Genomic DNA, 17,889 nt, shown 5'->3' on the forward strand with positions numbered 1-17,889 from the left:
ACGATATGGTAATGGTAACTAGTGACCTAAGTGGTCCTTTACAGCCCAGGACCACTGCTGACCTGGTGTCACCAGAAATTGCAAACACAGACACAGGCAGTTCTGTTAGAAAATGAGCTGGGCTGGAGAGATGGCTCAGCTGCTAACAGCACTCGTTGCTCTTTTAGAGGACTTGGGTTCAGTTCTCAGCACCCACATAGTAGCTCATACCCACCGTTAACTCCAGATTCAGGGGATTCCACCCCTTCTCATGACCTCTTCAGGCACCAAGCACACATATGATACACAGGCATACATGCAGGAAAAACACCCAGGTGCCCGGTAAAGTAAAAATAAATAAATCTAAAAAAAATTTAAAGTATGAAGCTATTCTTTTCCATTGCTTTAATCACAATAATGATCTAATTAAGAAAGTAAAAAAAAATCCCAATACATTGAACTTATGGGGTTTGTTATCAAAATAAATGAATATATAATCACAATTAATGTGACAGACTCTAAATTCTAGAAAATGATTCTTTCTAATAATTAACATGTTTGGTAAGATACAAAGGAGAGTGACATCTTTTGAAAGACATTTATATAGATTTTGTTTAATATAAGTTTACAGATATGATAGGTTTTGAAATCAAACACATTAAAATCTAAGGCTGATACATCTACTTACTAGCTATATATTCTTAATAAGCAACAGACAATTGTCAAGGGCACCTGCCATGTGGCAGGCTTTATAAACCCCTATCATATCTGTTTCGGGGATGATGAAAAAGGCTTGGCTGAGATGACTGTTTTTAATCACATCAATAGAACTCCTCTCTAAGCAAGTCCTTCCACTTCTTTAGGCTCTGAATCCTTATATGTAAGGATAACCTCTTTCATTTGAGAGTTACATGCAATGCAGTACCAGCATACAGGCATGTACAATCAATGGTATCACAGACTTTAAAGAATGCAGTCATGAAATTTAAGTCTAAATATCTTAGTTATGAAAAAATACTATATCTTGGGGCTAGAGAGATGCTCAATGGTGAAGAACATGTGTTGCTCTTGCAGAGGACCCAGGTTCAATTCCCATCATCCATAATGTGGTTCATAACCATCCATAACTCCAGTTCCAGGGGATCTGATACCCTCTTCTGGCGCATGCACATGGTATATATACACACATGCAGACAAAATGCTCAAGACACATAAAATAAAATTATAGGTGCCTATGGAGGCCAGGGGGTATCTGAGAACTGTCTAACGTGAGCTGTAGAACTGAAATGGGACCCTCTGAAAGAGCAGCAAGGACTCTCAGTTGCTGAGCCATGTCTCCAAGTCCCCATATCTAGAATTTAATTTGTTTGAATATTGCTAATTACCAAATAATAAAATGACAAATTAAAAGCAAAAAGCAACACTGGGGCACCTGAAATTGCTTTGAATGGTAACCTTTAGCTCTAGATCTGTACTACCGAAGTAAGCACAAAATGGGCGTTTCACTTTTCTAGCCAGCAATCAAATTTAAAGCAGTATCAGAATTATAACAATAGTAATCAGACACAATAGTTTTCTTTTCAATGTATGTTTGTTCACTTTTATGGAAAATAGTGTTTTGTATGTGTGGTGATGGTGATATGATGGAACCTAGCTAGGGTCTCATTCATGCTAGACCAAGTGCTGTACCACTGAGCATAGCCACAACACATTAGTGTTTTCTCAACATATAAGCCAGCAGAAAGAAAATATGCCTCTAGTTAAAAAGAAAATCTAATTAATGAATTAAGTCAATGTACACTATGGTACTTAAAAGACCACAGAAGGAACCTGGAACAACAGCACTAAAAAACTTCAAAAATCCCAGCAGGCAAGGATTATAATACACTTGTTCCTACAAACTCTAACTGTAACAGGAGCCATGGGCAGGAAAAGTCAATGATGAAATAATAATAATAATATAATGAATAAACTGGAACAGTGAAGTAACTGAAAACGTAGCACCATGCTAGAGTAGTGGCTGTCAGCCTTTGGTAATCAGATGTTCACTCTGCTGCCAGTAATTTAATTCTAGTACTTTAAAAGGCAATTTTAGAAAGGTTTACATTTTAAATCTTCTCTCTACTTTTACCTTTTAAATTAGAACTCCACTAACATAAAAACATTGAAATTTCTTATAATCTAAAGGAAGTCAAAATACCTATATTCAATCATACCCATAATTGGCCTTATGTCTTTTCAGGAAAATGTCAAATTAAATCAGTTAGCACATTCAGAAGTCAGGTAATAAAATTAAATCAATAGAAAGCAATAGAATTTAATTTATTCTAAATTGAAATCTGTAGCATTCATATTCATCCATGCTAGAAACAGCTTTTCCTTAACCTCATAGAAGCAAAGCTAGCTTGATCTTAACTTGGATTATAAATTCAATAATAAAGAGTTAAAGAAAAATTCTGAAGTAATTAAAATAAAAAAGAATTTTCATTATTATCTCAAAAAATTATTTTTCCAAATATATTTTATTCATTTTTAAAGTTATTTATTCATTTATCAGGACTGGGGATTGAACTTAGGTCTTGCACATTCTAGGTCAATGTACTCCCACTGAGCTAGGCCAATGAACTGCCATTCCCAGCCTGAAATATATATTTAATAGAGATTCAACATACATCCAGTTCTTCAACAAATGCTGCTAAATCTTCTTTCCAAAGATCTGAAGGAGATTTCCTTTTGAGATCATTAACTTCTCGCCCCTATAATTAAAAGAAAAGAAAAGAAAGAAAAGAAAAGAAAGTAGTACAATTTAACATTTAATAGTTTTTAAATGTGGAAAGGATAAATCAAAATACTTAGTTTTGGAAAAATAAAGTCAAAGATATGGATAATACTGAAATAGTTCCAAATTATTTAACCCACAAAAGTTCATACTTTTGTATCTCTCTGCTTAATGAGTTCTTCAACTTTTTCTTTAGTAAGAGACCATAGAGACATATTTAAAATATAATTAAAATCAGGGCCTGAAGGAGTTCCTGAGTCAGAGGAACTATCATCATGTTGGTTTTGCGTGTCTTCCTCTTCTGCTGCCTGTAAAAAATAACAAACTTCATATTAAAGTCTATCATAATATCAAGTCAGCATTTAACTTCATTGAATATTAGGCTTAAATGGTATACTGTTAGTGCTACACTTTCAGGGTGGTAGGAGTTATTTAAGATTACCATCAAGGTTGCCTATAAACCCTATTTTCTATGTTAAAAAAAAAGCTTAAGATTTTCTTAAGATATACAATAAAATCTTCAAAAGGAATAGTATATTTTATCCCTATTTAACTCAGAAATTTGATGAAAAGTTAATTGCTTTCCTAATTCCCAAACTAAAAAGACACTGTATCTTAAAATTAAGTAAAATGTTTTGTCACACTTTTATACTGACCAGTAAATGAACATGAAACCGTTAATAACTAACTTATAAAAATGTTTTAATAGTTGTAAAAAATAAATATAGTAGGCTATATTTACTCACTAAGGATGAATTTTAATAAAAATTCCCTATAACCATAGGGATTATTCAAATGAGAACTTAGAAAATAAGTTGACTGAAGATTATATTGATGATTTAAGGTGGAGAGATTTTTTCTGAGATTTTACTCATGATAACTGCAATGTAAAGAAGCCTCTTGTGCTAATACTATGTTTCAAATTACAATGAATTCAATAAAAAGTAATTTTAGGTGCCATTGCCTTCAAAGGCTTAAAAACAAAGACATTAAATAAAATTGAATTAAAGTTGTTTAAGACATTCAGACAAAAATGACAAAGATACTCTCACAAGCTAATGTTTAAAAACAAAACAGCTTTATAATTAAAAATGTTTAAATAAAATAATGTATTCCTACAAAGTTAGGTATGAGTGCACTTTGGAAATAAAATGATAAAAATTAAAAGTGCAAATCAAGATGCTTCCTGACACAAATAAAACTATAAACTCCATTAAATAACAGTTGATAGATGATTAGTAAGTGCCAGATACCGAACTATAGACTGCTCTACAGTTTTAAAAAATTCCTCAAGAAACTGTGTTTCTGTGGAGCTATGGAGCAACTGGGTTATCAGCCCACTGTGAGGTATTAGAGCACAAAACAATATTTCTTAAAACTTCTACTTCGGAAGTCCATTTGGTGTGGTTTCATAACACCAGAAGCATTATGAATGAGCACTCTTAAGAATGTGTGTATTTCACTATTAACAAGAAGGGCACTTTTAGAAATCGATAAAAAGTGAACTTTTCCATGTTTAATGATAGAATAATCTCCTAAGTAGTGGTTTTATAATTCTCTCTTCCCCAACACTCCAGAGCCTCTCCTTTTGGTACCTGAACTCCTTATTCCCTTCAAGTTACACTTAGCAACAATGATGCAAAAATGTTCATTGTGATCATGTAAGCTAGCTTTTACCCATGAATTCTGCTTCCACCAGAAGGGTATTCCGAAACCAAGACACCCTTGTATTTAAAACTAAATGAGCAATGAATTCACTAGCTTATTAGGCAAATGTTAAAGATATAGTTTAAACCAGCAATGACATAAAAGTCCAAGCAGGATATAAAACATAATTTGGAGTTCAGTAATACAATAAATCATAGCAAAATGAAAAAATGTGCTCCATTCATATTTGTAAAAACTGTCCATTATGCCCTGTCCTACTTTATTCAAATGGTATATAAGCCTATTATCTTGATACTACATAACTTCTAATTTTACTCACTTTAACATATTATATTTAATACAAAATTGAGAAGAGCTTAATGTAAACAAAAGCAGTATTTCAATATAGTTTGATGGAAAATACAAAAAAAATATGGTTAAGAATTCTAAAGTGCAGGGAAATTTAACATAACAGTTTACAGTATATAGCAGTTTTAACTATTTTAAATAATGCTAACATCACTATCTTACATATTCAAATCTATTTCAATATCTAAAAATATTAACCATTGCATTTTTTTAAACTTTTCTACATTTCTGTTCTCAATCATGGTGTTGTATTGCCTTTTAAAATTGCCTTTTTCATCACAATATTAAGACAGTAATTCTTGAGGGGACTCTTAAGGTTTCAATATTTCATTCATTGAATTAATACTACGTTATTATCTCAAATGGACAACTTAATTATAGTGTTTAAATTTCAGACCAAAAATCTAAACACAGGCAGAGCACATGCTTGGTGTCAATGGTGTCAAAGAACATTTCTCTCTCATTTTCCCAGCCCCGACTACAACTAGACTAGGCAAGTGGTGACCAGATGCCACAGTATCACCACAGACTGGGCAATGGAATGATTTTGAGGGTTCCCAGTCTGGTTCTGTGATAGTATGCATGTAGCTCATTGAAACCACCATGACCAATTAAGCTCTTACTGGCAGACTTAAAGGAAAGATCGAGGAGACGGAGCTACCTTCTCAACCATGGAGTCATGTCTACAGGTCCTGGTGGAGACCAAGTGTTCTGTAGTAGGGATGCACTATAAATTCCTACACTGTGTCTGCTCTGTGGGAAGCAGAAACTTTCGGTCCCCAAACAGTCAACTCAGCACCTTTATCACTTCTAAATTCAAACTTTTGGGGTTGGGAATTTTGTTTGTTTTGGAAGTTGCTTTTCAGAGCTTCTCTGAGTATCTTTTTCTGCAAGTGATTACCTTTTCTTGTGCTTCTTTCCACGCTCTCACTGGGTCAGATTCATAACCTCTCTGGACTAACATTTGAATCAAATCTTTCTTTGACCTATTCTCTATGTGAGGGAAAAATAAAATTAGGATCAAGAAAAGAGATCAATTTGTATTTGCTTATATTCTACTGATAAAATGTCTTTAAAAAGACTTTTTTCCATTTTAACTAATGTTCAAATCTTTAAAGGCTATGCCTTACCAATAGTAATTTTCCCTTGTATCTTCTCTAAAATGAAACGGGCTTGATTATTAAGTTTTGTAGATTCTGCTCCCAACATTCCTACAAGCCATTCCTTCCGTAAACCATAATAACTTAATCGTAAATCAAAGAATTCTTTCAGAATGTCTTGCACAGTTTCATACTTCTTCAGACATCCCATATGATCAAAGAGTACCTATACAAAATACAAAGTTTTTTCTTTAAATTCAATAAATTTGTACTGGTATTTTAATTTATGTAATATCTATAGTACTTAAAATAATTCTAGTATGAATATATACCTGCCCCTGAATCCCACTTCTGAAACAAACCAAAATTATTAATAACATTTCTATAAAATATTCCTTTAGTGGCAGGAATTTAATAAATGCAAATATCAAAACTATAGGACAGTTTAAAATAGTAATAATTTTGATAGATAAACTAATTTTTAAAAGGTTTCTTAGTGGGCTACAGTTGATGGTTCACTGGGTAAAAGCACATACTGTTCTTGTTAGAAGACCTAAGTTTGGTACCCAGAGAAAGAAATTAATCCCTGGATTCTTAAGCATCCAAGCCTATAGCTATACTCTTATTATGATAATCCAATGCATGGCCATTTAAGAAAGATTAACCAATGTATTACCATGGAATTGCAAGTAAGAGTAGTTTGAAGTTTGAAAACTTTATGAAGTCCAGCAGCTTCTGCTTGTGCAAGTTTCTCTTCTGTCATTTTCACCACAAATTTCACAGTTGTATCAGTATGATATTCTTTGTAATCAGAAATTAGTGCTGGTGTTTTATCTGTTCCATTAAGCATGGGTTCTAAGACCTGCTCCTTGTACACCTACAAAATATTTAAAAAGACAATAACTATTTTTACAACACACTATCATGTTCTCATTAATCACAATCTTTTTAAAATTCTCAATTCCTATGGAGGCAAAAAGAAAATTTTATCTTTGCTGTTTCTGTTCATCACTACAAAGGTAATATATGAGGATATGCTTGGTGGTGAGGAAAGACATACAAGGGCATGGTTCTGGTTCTGGTTCTGACCCACTTAAACCCCAAAGACACCATAAAGTCTATGGGTATAAGAAGATGACATTTGCTAAACCTAGTAGAGTGGTATACATGCCCTTTAGATTTAAAGCAACCGATACTGATCTGAATTACTGGGCACATTTATACAGGCCTATAATATTTCTCATTCTATGCCTTTTGTTTTAAAACCAACACAAACATGCAATCTCTTTTTTAAAAAAATGAATGAAAGAAAGCACCACCTAAGTCAGTGGTTCTCAACAGTTCAAAGGCTGAGACCCTTTAATACAGTTCTTTATGCTGTAGCAACCCCAACTACAAAATGATTTTGCTGTTACTTCATAACTATAATCTTGCTACAGTTATGAATCATAACATACATGTCTGTGTTTTCCAGTGGTCTTAAGTGACCCCTGTGAAAGGATAGCTTGACCCTCAAAGGGGTCATGACCCATAGGTTGAGAACTTCTGATAGAATGTAAGATATACTATTTTTATATACACTTAAAAACTTGAAAATTCAAAACACAAATACAAGAGTAAAAAATAAATATAAAATCAAACCCTATGCATATACAGAATAAACAATTAGGTGGATTATTTGTGCCACAAAGAATAAAGTAATGTCCTTCTCACATGGTTATACTAACCTGTGTCCAAGTTCTAACCGGAAGTTCTGTAATCTCTACTGTGTTTCTATCCACAACAAATATCTCACCACTGACAGCATACTGGTTCTGACCAAGCTCCTGGATGGTGCCTTTGAAGTTTTTATAGTTTGGAAGCTGCAGGGGAGATGGAAATAACTTGGGTTTGATTTTGTTCTTGTGTGCCAGTACTACCTCTAAACAGCCCTTAGCACATGGTCTACTTATCTGGCAGTATTTGCTCCCGAATTCCTTCTGAATTCCTTCTAAAGGATATTAACTTAATATCCTTTTAATTCAAACTCCTTTTGCTTCACACTGAATGGCTTGTAGTTTGGATCCAACTGAACTTTCTAATTTTTATCTAATGATTTTTCCTTATAGAACTACTACTTTAATCCCATGCTCTGTTTGAAGATTTTGTATGTTTATTCTATCTGCTATCATTTAAATAGTTTGAATGTTCTCCTAAGGTTTCATGTGAAAATATAATTACCATTGTAAGAAATCTGATTGTAGTTTTTAAAAGTAAGGCTTTTGAAGAAATGGTTAGGATTAGGCAAGGTCATCAGGGTAGAGCCCCATTAATGAATCTTAGTAGTACTGAATCCTAATAACTATGCAAGAAGGAAAGAGAGGTCAGAAAGACAGTTGTACATATGTACATGTACACACACACGTACACACACACACACACACCTTGTTTCTCACCATATGAAGCCTTGTACTGCTAGAGGACTCTGCCAACACAAAAGCCATCACTAGATGAGGCCTTTAGGCCCTGAAACTCTAGAATTATGAAGTAAAATAAGCTCCTTTCCCTCAAAAAAGTAGTCTGTTTGGGGCATTTCATTATGGTAACTAAAAAAAGGACTATCTACTAGCTCTGACACACACTCAGCTGTCTATTTTATTCACCAATATAAATTTGATGACCCTCAATCAAATCGCCATTAGAAGAGGTTATTTCCTCTTCCAAAATCCGTACTTGTTGCTGTCACTAAGAAACTCAACATATAGCAGGGGATATTTTGTGCATATTGAATATCTAAAGACAAAGACCCTAACTCTTTAACTCACCTCTTAGCACAGGGCCACGTGATACTAGGCACATAAAAAGCATATACTAAAAAAATACACTAGCTCATAATTCTTGAATGCACCTAAAACAGTTTAAATAAAATACTATCACAGAAAGCAATTTGGAACTTGGGAACTTAGTAAGAATGTTTGCTGTGGGTGCATACAGGATCTAAATTCAAATCCCCAGCACCCACATAAAAAGCAAGGCATGGCTGCATATACCAGTAACCCCAGCCTGGGGAGGCAGAAACAGGTAGATATCAGCTCACTGGCTAGCCAGCCTAACTGAAATGGCCAGCTTCTAGTTCAGTGAGATACCTGTTCTCAAAGCAGTAAGACAGTGAAAGTGGAAAGCACTCAATGCCCTCTTCTGCAATATACATATGTGTATATATCATATGTCATTATAAGGAAATTTTTCGAGGCTTAATACTTTAAGGACAAAAACAAAGCTAAATACAAGTATAACAAGAACACCATTCTCGATAGTTCAGAGATTTTGAAGTCTGAAGTACAAGGTATTTTAAATTTTCAGTAAACAGTTTCTCTCCATAAAACTTATCTTCAGACTCATTCATTTATATCTTTCATGTAAGAAAATACAAGTTTATATCCTAATAGGATCCTGTCTACAATAGCTCTAAAATGAAAAGAAGTCAACAACATAAGCCATAAAAACTTACCATGGGATGAGGGTCCAAACCTTCTAGCATCCGTCTGACATTGTTCACAATTTCTCTAGCATCATAGTTGGGCAGTTTACAAGCCCATCCAGTCCCAATGCCCTCAGCACCATTAATCAAAACCATAGGGATTATGGGGATATACCACTCGGGCTCTACACGCTGATTATCATCATAAAGGAACTTAAGCAAGTTATCATCCACAGCTGGAAAGAGCAGTCTTGCCAGAGAGCTAACAAAAAGAAATAGGAGAATATTTCTCTGAGAAACAAAACTTCATAAAGACTTGACATTTTAAGAAAACCCTCTGGAAAGAATATATTTTTAATAATTTTTACCATATATTATAATAAAATTCACCTAACATTAATACAAAAGGCATATTTTTTCCCAAACACAAGCCAGTATCAGAGTCCTTTTTTACTTACTTACTTTCTTAAATTCTTTTATGTTGTTAAATAACTTTGTAAGAAGTTCCAATTATTCTGAATAAAATACTTAACCCATTTTTAGTTTAAAGAATAAAATTAAGTGCAGAAAAAAAGTGTATATTTATTAGGACTGATTTTACCAAGAATGCATAAAAAGGCCGAAAGACTTCATGTTCTTTGTAATCAAATAACTCAGAGTACTCACCCTCAGTAAAATAACTAATTCTCTCTCCACCGCTTTAATTCTACTAAACTTTTACATGTTATAACAAACTTCAAATTGAACTTCATGTCAGGAAGTTAGCAAATGGTTTACCTTAACATTGTGAAAATATAACGAGGGCTTGCAGCATCTTTGCCACCATGAAGCCGAGTTCCAAACTGACCAATGGGCTGAAGCAAGTTAATGTTGTTACTGCCCACAAAATTCTGAGCCAAATTCACAATAGTCATCATCAATGCTTGCTGCAGAATGGGAAAAGACAGAATATATGATTAATAGTCTAAGATTTTTGGAACTATGCCTCAATTTGTATTAAAATCTAAACTCTCAATTCTATTGCATTTTCAAAGACCTCATAAAAAGAAAACTACTCTATTATGAATAATTTTCATTTAGTATGCCAATAATTACTGTTCTCAGTGGACTCCACTCATAATGCTTACTTCGCCATGATGATAAGCAGACATTTCAGCAACAGATCCAGCCAGCTGGGCGACTTTTACTTCACGTTTATCATTCCTCTTGAAACAGGTAAACAAAACTTTTCGTTGGCCTGGTTTGAAGCCTATTTTTAAAAAGAGCAACCCTCCTTTTAAAATACTTTAAAACTACTTTTAAAATTTTGTCATCACTGCATGAATCTCAGCCTCACCTTCTTTCCCCAGATCACCTTCATGACTAACCTCTGGTAGGCCATGTAATCCACACTGTTGCCAATCTTCCACAAAGTTTGTTAACTACTCTTTTCTGTCATTTTTATATGTTATAAATAAACTATCTAATAATATCAGCTCTTTTAATGTCAACATTACATGTTTGTGAGAAAAAAGAAAGACATTTACAATTCCAAAAGAGTACCAATTAAAGACCTCTGGACTTAAAGAACTTTCCAGAGGTACCATACTTCTTCCACAAGAGACTCTTTCATGTGACCCAACAACAGCTATAACGTAAGTATTAGCAGACAAATAGCTTGATGATTTCTATTAGCACATCCACAATCAGGAAAACTCTTACAAATGTTTACTGTAATGGTTAAGAAGGTAGACTTTAGAATCTTGGTAATCTGGATATTCATACCATGTGAATGAACAAATTACTAAACCAGTCTCAGTGTTCTGAAAGTAAATGAAATTAGAACCTTTCTAGTAACCTCAGTCATAAGATTATGTGACATTATGTGCTTCTCTCTTCTCCTTGCTTGAGACCAATGAACATAGCAATAATCTTATCCACATATGCTGACCAGATTATGAGACCAGAGCATGGAAGACATAAGAAGAAGAAATATGGCTATTTTTTTGAAAATATCATGATGTAACTGAGGAAACAAAATTAGCACAGATAATAAGGAACATAAGAAGTGGCATAGAAGTTCATGCATCTGATACGAATTTAGACTGAAGGAATACTTCATAGAAGGGAGACAGTCTCAAGCTAGACATGATGGATGCACAAAACTGCTATTAAATTAAAACCCAAGCAACACAAAGGTGAACAAATTTGCTATGACTTACGTAACTGGGGCTGGGGCTTTCCAAATAGAAAAATCAGTTCTAATGCAAAATTTCCAAATTTTTAAGCTATATTACGTTAAATAATTAGATTTTGTTAATGAGATATAAAGACATTTTAAAAAACTTATTCTCCGATAAATTTTTAGATAAAATTCTATTTTACTTAATTTATGAAACTTCAGTTTTAGAAATTACTTTTTTTTTAAAGAGAGCTTTAAAGATCGACCTTAATTTTCCTGAAAAACTCAAAGGAATAGTAAAAACTTCAACTCTCTCACAACTTATCTACCACAGAAGTTTTAAGCTCTTTTGAATCGAATCTTCATGTTTTGTAAGATTTCAAGTAAGAATTTTAAATGGACCCCAGACTTTGGTATTTTAAGTAAGAACTGAAAATGGACTGTAGGAGGGCTAAACCACATGAAATTAAACCATACAGAGCATGTAAGATGAGAAGGACTTTTACATTACTCACCATCCACAAGAGACGGTATAGATCTCTCATTGTCTGAATTTGAGAAGAGAATCAATTCCTTGTTGATGAAATCATTGTACGTCAAATGCTTGGTTGCCGTACCATATAAAAATTGCTAGGAGAAAAGTCACATGGCAAAACTGTCACTCTTCCTACACAAGTCTAGCCTCACCTCCTTCCCCCAGATCACATCATGACTAACCTCTGGTAGGCCATGTAACCTACGCTGTCTCCGATCCTCCATAAAGTTGGTTAACCATTCTTTTCTGTCATCAATCTTCTTCTTACTAAATGCCTGAAGAAGTCCAAGTAATAATGTCACACGTTAAAATTAATTTGAATTTATAAATGGTAAGTAATTAATTCTGGAAAACTAAAGTGCTTTCCCTAAATTTTTGGGGTTTTTTGTTCGTTTGTTTGTTTTTTTGAGACAGGGTTTCTCTGTGTAGTTTTGGTGCCTGTCCTGAATCTCGCTCTGTAGACCAGGCTGGCCTCGAACTCAGAGATCTGCCTGGCTCTGCCCGCCCCCCCCCCCTCCTCCCCCCAGTGCTGGGATTAAAGGCATGAGCTACCGCCGCCCAGCACTTTTCCTAATTTTTAATCAAAATTATATTTGAGCTGTGTCTTTCTATTAAAGAAATAATAAAGCCATGAAGAAAAAAATACATAAATTTTACAACTTTAGGTACTATACTTTGAAGAAAGACTCATCACACAAAACCAGCTTTGGAAGGAAACATACAACAGGCAGGGAATAGCTAAAGAAAATTATCTTTTATTAGCAGCACACTTACCAAGGTAATGGCAGCATCATCTTCAGGGCCAGCATATCTAAACAAAATACGATGCCTTTCCATATCAGCAAAATATTCCTTTGCTTCTTTAGCTGTACTGGTACCCAATCCTGTATGATTTAATATAAAATAAGGTCACAAATAACAATGACTATTCAAAGCCATCAAATAAAAAGCTTATAGAGGAAGTCATTAAATTGGTACTAATTGATCAAGCTTAAGACAGACAAATCAAATATATACCTCCTGACTTAAATAAACAATGCTACATATTAATCATTGTTTCTGTCAACAAATCCAACTCAAATATGATCACATTCTGATTTAAATATCAGGTAATGGAAACTAAGCAGAAAGGGACTTGCTACATATTAAATGAAACTAAGGGAGCATAATGGGCAAAATTTAAGATGTGGGAAATTTACACAGAACAAACAAATTTATACAGATTATATAAGCAGTCGTTTTATAAAATTAAAAATTTATTAATGAATTAAAATGAGAAAATATGAAAAGGGAAACATTCATGAAATATGAAAATATTACATTCAAAGATTAAATAGACCCATAAACTAGATGTTAATTATTTGGATCTTGGCTTAGAATATTAAGTATGCAATATATTAATGTAATCATGAGAAATTTTAACATTGTTTGGATTTTTAAATATGTCAAAGAAGAATATGGATACTTGTTTAGATGCATATTAAAATAGTGACAGTTGAAATACTTTAGTGTCTAGAAGTAATTTTAAACTAACATGGGGTACCAAGAAAGGTGATAAAAATAGTGATTGTTAAAATGCATAAGCAGTCCTATTCTTATACAATTTGTGTGTGTGTGTGTGTGTGTGTGTGTGTGTGTGTGAGTGTGTGTGATAAAACTTAAGTGCTAAGGGGAAATTCTGAAACTTTATTATTATTATTTGTGGGGATTCAAAATTTTTCTTAATTTCTATGAAAAAAATTTCAGTCAGCAACAAACTGCTGGTTTTAAAATCTAAAAGACAAACTTTCAAGGTATTTTTAATACTCTCATAAAAATAGATTGCATAAGCAGTCATTTCACAAAAAAATTAAAAATTTGCTCTCTCTCTGTGTCTCTCCCTCCCTCTCCTCCTCTCCCCACTCATCCCTCCCTTCTCTCTCCTCTCTCTCCTCCCCTCTCCTGTCCTTTCTCCTCTCCTCTCCTAAAAAAAGAGACTATGGATATGATAAGATAAAAAGGTCAATTATTGAATCTACTTTGAAAAAGGTACTACTTGTTTTAAATAGGATAAGTAATGAAATTTTTTTGTCTGAGTTTATCAAATGTTACTGGACTGGACAATGTAAATATATATAATGGAGATTTTTGTCTAAATCTGTCTAATGATAATGGACTAGACATTGTTAATGTAATTCTTGACTGTAACCTTCTTTTATTATTTTAGACCAAAAGGGGGAAATGTGGTGATATATTGTGCCCCCAATATATTGTGCATCCTAATAAACTTATCTGGGGTCAGAGGACAGAACAGCCACTAGACAGACATAGAGGCCAGAAAATGGTGGCACACATGCCTTTAATCCTATCACTTGGGAGGCAGAGATCTATTTGAATCTGAGTTCAAAGCCACAATGGAAACAGCCAGGCATGGTGGCTCATGCCTTTAATCCCAAGAAGTGATGGCAGAAAGCAGAAAGGTACATAAGGCATGAAAACCAGGAACTGGAGCTGGTTAAACTTTTAGACTTTTAGCAGCAGTTCAGCTGAGATTCATTCTGGATGAGGACTCAGAGTCTTCCAGTCTGATGAAACAGGATCAGATGAGGAACTGGCAAGGTAAGGTTGCTGTGGCTGGTTCTGTCTCTCTGATCTTTCAGCGTTCACCACCCCCTCCCCCCAAAAGAAAAAGAAAATGAAATTAAAAACTAAAATACAAACCTTTGTAGTATTTTATTTTCCAGGCTTTCTGGTTTTCTATATGTTTTTTCCATTCATCAAATTCAGGAATACTATAAAAGGAAAGTTCCTGCTTATTTTTGCTTGCCTTAATTTAAAAAAAAAGAAAGAAAGAAAGAAAGATTAGTTCTTCTGCTAACACTTAAAAAACCAGTGCAAAATTAAAACAATGCAAGCAGTACCTTTACAATGGGAGTAATGAATTCTTCAAGAAAACCATGCTTCAAAAGTGATGGCCAGTTGTGATGAATAAAATTGATTAGAAGGCCTTTGATGTGAGAACCATCTTGATCCTAAATAAATGTAAAGTAAAATTTATCATAATTTTATAAAATGCAACGACTTTTAAACAAATTTTAAAATGTATGAGTGAAGCCAAGACAAAATTCCATTCAAATTGTAGATAAGTAAGCATTTTATAAAATAGTATAGATCTGATTACTATAAAAGAATTGTCACTTAAAATACAAGTATAGTTAACAAGACACTCAATATACCTGTCCTTACATAATATATACGTTATCAATATATATATTGTATGGTGTACCTGATTACAGAAGGTTTAAAGGTGGAAAAATACAAACACGGTTATAACCCCCTTCTCTGGGCAATGGCAGAGGAAGTCCTTTGAGTATTTACAAGTATTTACCTGTCTTTTCATGACAAAAAAAGCTGAAAAAATTCTCCTTAAAACTATATAGCAGCTTTTTCTTTTGAATTTCTCCACAGATGCTTTTTAACTTAAAGAGACAATGTTGGTTACATATGAAGTTCTTCCTTTTCAGTATTTTAGTTCTTTCTTGATTACTGCTATTTTAAAGTCCTCCTGGGTTTTGTTTATTCCAACTTGGGCCAACATGTGCCGACAGTGACCATCAACCTATCAGGTCACTGTTTCTCACTTACAAACACCACCATTTCATTTCTATTTCCACATAGGCTCAGTCACTGTGACAGAATACTGTGTCCTGCTCTTTCCATAACTGCTGCATTTAAGAACATTTTTAAATAATCAATAAGGTTAATATCTCCCCAAAAATTAAATAATATAAAATGAGCTTCATGTGCATGTTTCCATATAATAATATGTCCTCTAGGAGCACATAATCTCTTTCACCTATGCTATTTCCTGAGACAATTACCAAGAGACAACCTAAGGGCTAGGGATGTAGTTCAGTGGTAAAACATTGGTCCCAGGTCCAGCATGCATGCATGCATAAATACATACATAAGACAATCTAAAGATATGAACTATCAATATGTAATAACTTTCAGACCAACCTGATCAGTCATAATCATAATTTTTCCATAACGTAAGGTTTTCAGAGATTCTGCATCATCATAACTTTTCTTGTATTGCAAACCAACTATTTTAATAATATTGTTTATTTCTGCATTTTCCATAATCTATAAAAAAAGGAAAAACATGAAAGCATTTTTAAATTACTATAGTATTTGAAAAGTGAATCTGAGTCTACATTTGAAAATTCAGTTTTAGTAACATGTTAGAAATCTCATGAATACCTGTAGGATGTATACAAACCTGTTTATGAGACGCTTCTCGCACATTGAGAATTTTACCCCTGAGTGGGAAGACTCCATATCTGTCCCTCCCAATCACACCTAATCCAGATACAGCTAGTGACTTGGCAGAGTCTCCTTCTGTTAATATCAGTGTGCACTCCAGGGAATGTTTGCCACCTGGAAAATATTTTTAAATTATATATATTTTAAGTTCCTTATTTCACTGATGAGAAAAATGTAATCAGAAAAATTATCACAATGATAATGAGAGACTAACAGTCACCTTATATTATGCTTAATGAAGAGTAAGCTATAAATATATTGTATTGAATTCCCAACCTCTTAAAATAGTAATATATAGTACATGAAGCGATTTCTCCCTTCCATCCGTCCTTCCTTTTTTCTCTATGTATGCATGGTGCGTATGTACTCACGCAGAGGCCACAGCAGGAAAACAGTTGTTGTCCTCTATTGCTCTTCACCTTATAATAGCCTTGAGACAGAATCCTTCACTGAACCAGAAGCTCACTGTTGCAGTGAGGCTGACTGGCCAGGAAGCTCTCAGGATCAATATGCACCCATACTCAACCCCTGTGGTGCAGTACTGGGGTTAAAGGCACACACAACCATGCCCAACTTTGTACATGGGTGCTGGGATCCAAACTTAGGTTCTCACGCTTGTGCTGCTAACACTTTTAGCCACTGAGTCACCTCCCTAGCCCCATATGAAGCAATTTCAATTATACTCTGAACAGAAAATAACCAAATAATTAAAGGTGAAACTTTTAAATCTTTAAAAATTGGTTTGACTCTTACCAGCATCATTGGCATCATCCAGTTTGGGAATGCCTTTAATTTTACTGTATTTTACAGATGAACACTTCTTATTCAGCTGAGTCTGAGCCTTAAATTTCACCCAGTTCAATATGCTTTCTACAATGCCACAATTAGAGGCCTTAAAAATAAATAAATCAATCAAAGGTCAGTGGTATAGAAAATAAGCTGAAAATTCACCTAAAATTTATAGAACTGCCTATGATAGCTAGAATCCAGGCAGTTTGAAGACAAAATTATAATGATGATGATAATACATTCTAGTAAATTTCACTCAATTACAGTAAAACTATATTATAGCTAGTTAGCAAAACTAATTCAGGCAGCTATACATGCAATGACCTACTGTACTGAAAGACAAACATGAGAAAAATCCTGTTACAATAAACTTCATGAAGAATCTGTAAGGCTCTTGTAGGAAGCAAGGCTCTTACTACTAGTTAACTTCACAAAAGCTTAACCACTCATTAATTTACTAATTGGTAAATTTAGACATTGTTATCTCTGATATCTGCCAATCAAACCCTGAAATCCTGAGAAAAACAAAACAAAACAAAACAAAACAAAACAAAAAAAAACCCCACTGATATAGAAATGACATTAGAGCCAGGCAGTGGTGGCACACGCCTTTAATCCCAGCACTTGGGAAGCAGAGGCAAGTGGATCTTTGTGAATTTAAGGCCAGCCTAGTCTACAGAGCAAGATCCAGGAAAGGCACAAAGCTACACAGAGAAACCCTGTCTTGAAACACCAAAAAAAAAAGAAAAAAAAAAAAAGAAAAAA

General features: G+C 33.9%; 1 protein-coding gene across 1 annotated transcript in view; it reads right to left on the reverse strand.

The window, feature by feature from the left end:
- Top2b (DNA topoisomerase II beta) overlaps nucleotides 1-17,889 on the reverse strand; it is a 63,535-nt gene that overhangs the window by 13,297 nt on the left and 32,349 nt on the right. The window contains exons 11-27 of the mRNA XM_076544463.1: nucleotides 17,089-17,227; nucleotides 16,292-16,449; nucleotides 16,030-16,155; nucleotides 14,931-15,041; nucleotides 14,731-14,836; nucleotides 12,805-12,914; nucleotides 12,213-12,305; nucleotides 12,011-12,125; nucleotides 10,462-10,583; nucleotides 10,112-10,260; nucleotides 9,365-9,596; nucleotides 7,602-7,736; nucleotides 6,551-6,751; nucleotides 5,905-6,100; nucleotides 5,676-5,767; nucleotides 2,911-3,066; nucleotides 2,652-2,735 (exon numbers count right to left, since the gene is read on the reverse strand). Of these exons, the coding sequence (XP_076400578.1) occupies nucleotides 2,652-2,735; nucleotides 2,911-3,066; nucleotides 5,676-5,767; nucleotides 5,905-6,100; nucleotides 6,551-6,751; nucleotides 7,602-7,736; nucleotides 9,365-9,596; nucleotides 10,112-10,260; nucleotides 10,462-10,583; nucleotides 12,011-12,125; nucleotides 12,213-12,305; nucleotides 12,805-12,914; nucleotides 14,731-14,836; nucleotides 14,931-15,041; nucleotides 16,030-16,155; nucleotides 16,292-16,449; nucleotides 17,089-17,227 (2,325 nt within the window). The remainder of the gene's footprint in view (nucleotides 1-2,651; nucleotides 2,736-2,910; nucleotides 3,067-5,675; nucleotides 5,768-5,904; nucleotides 6,101-6,550; nucleotides 6,752-7,601; nucleotides 7,737-9,364; nucleotides 9,597-10,111; nucleotides 10,261-10,461; nucleotides 10,584-12,010; nucleotides 12,126-12,212; nucleotides 12,306-12,804; nucleotides 12,915-14,730; nucleotides 14,837-14,930; nucleotides 15,042-16,029; nucleotides 16,156-16,291; nucleotides 16,450-17,088; nucleotides 17,228-17,889) is intronic.

The sequence above is a fragment of the Peromyscus maniculatus genome, chromosome 9 (assembly GCF_049852395.1).
Source record: "Peromyscus maniculatus bairdii isolate BWxNUB_F1_BW_parent chromosome 9, HU_Pman_BW_mat_3.1, whole genome shotgun sequence".
NCBI classification, from domain to species: domain Eukaryota; kingdom Metazoa; phylum Chordata; class Mammalia; order Rodentia; family Cricetidae; genus Peromyscus; species Peromyscus maniculatus.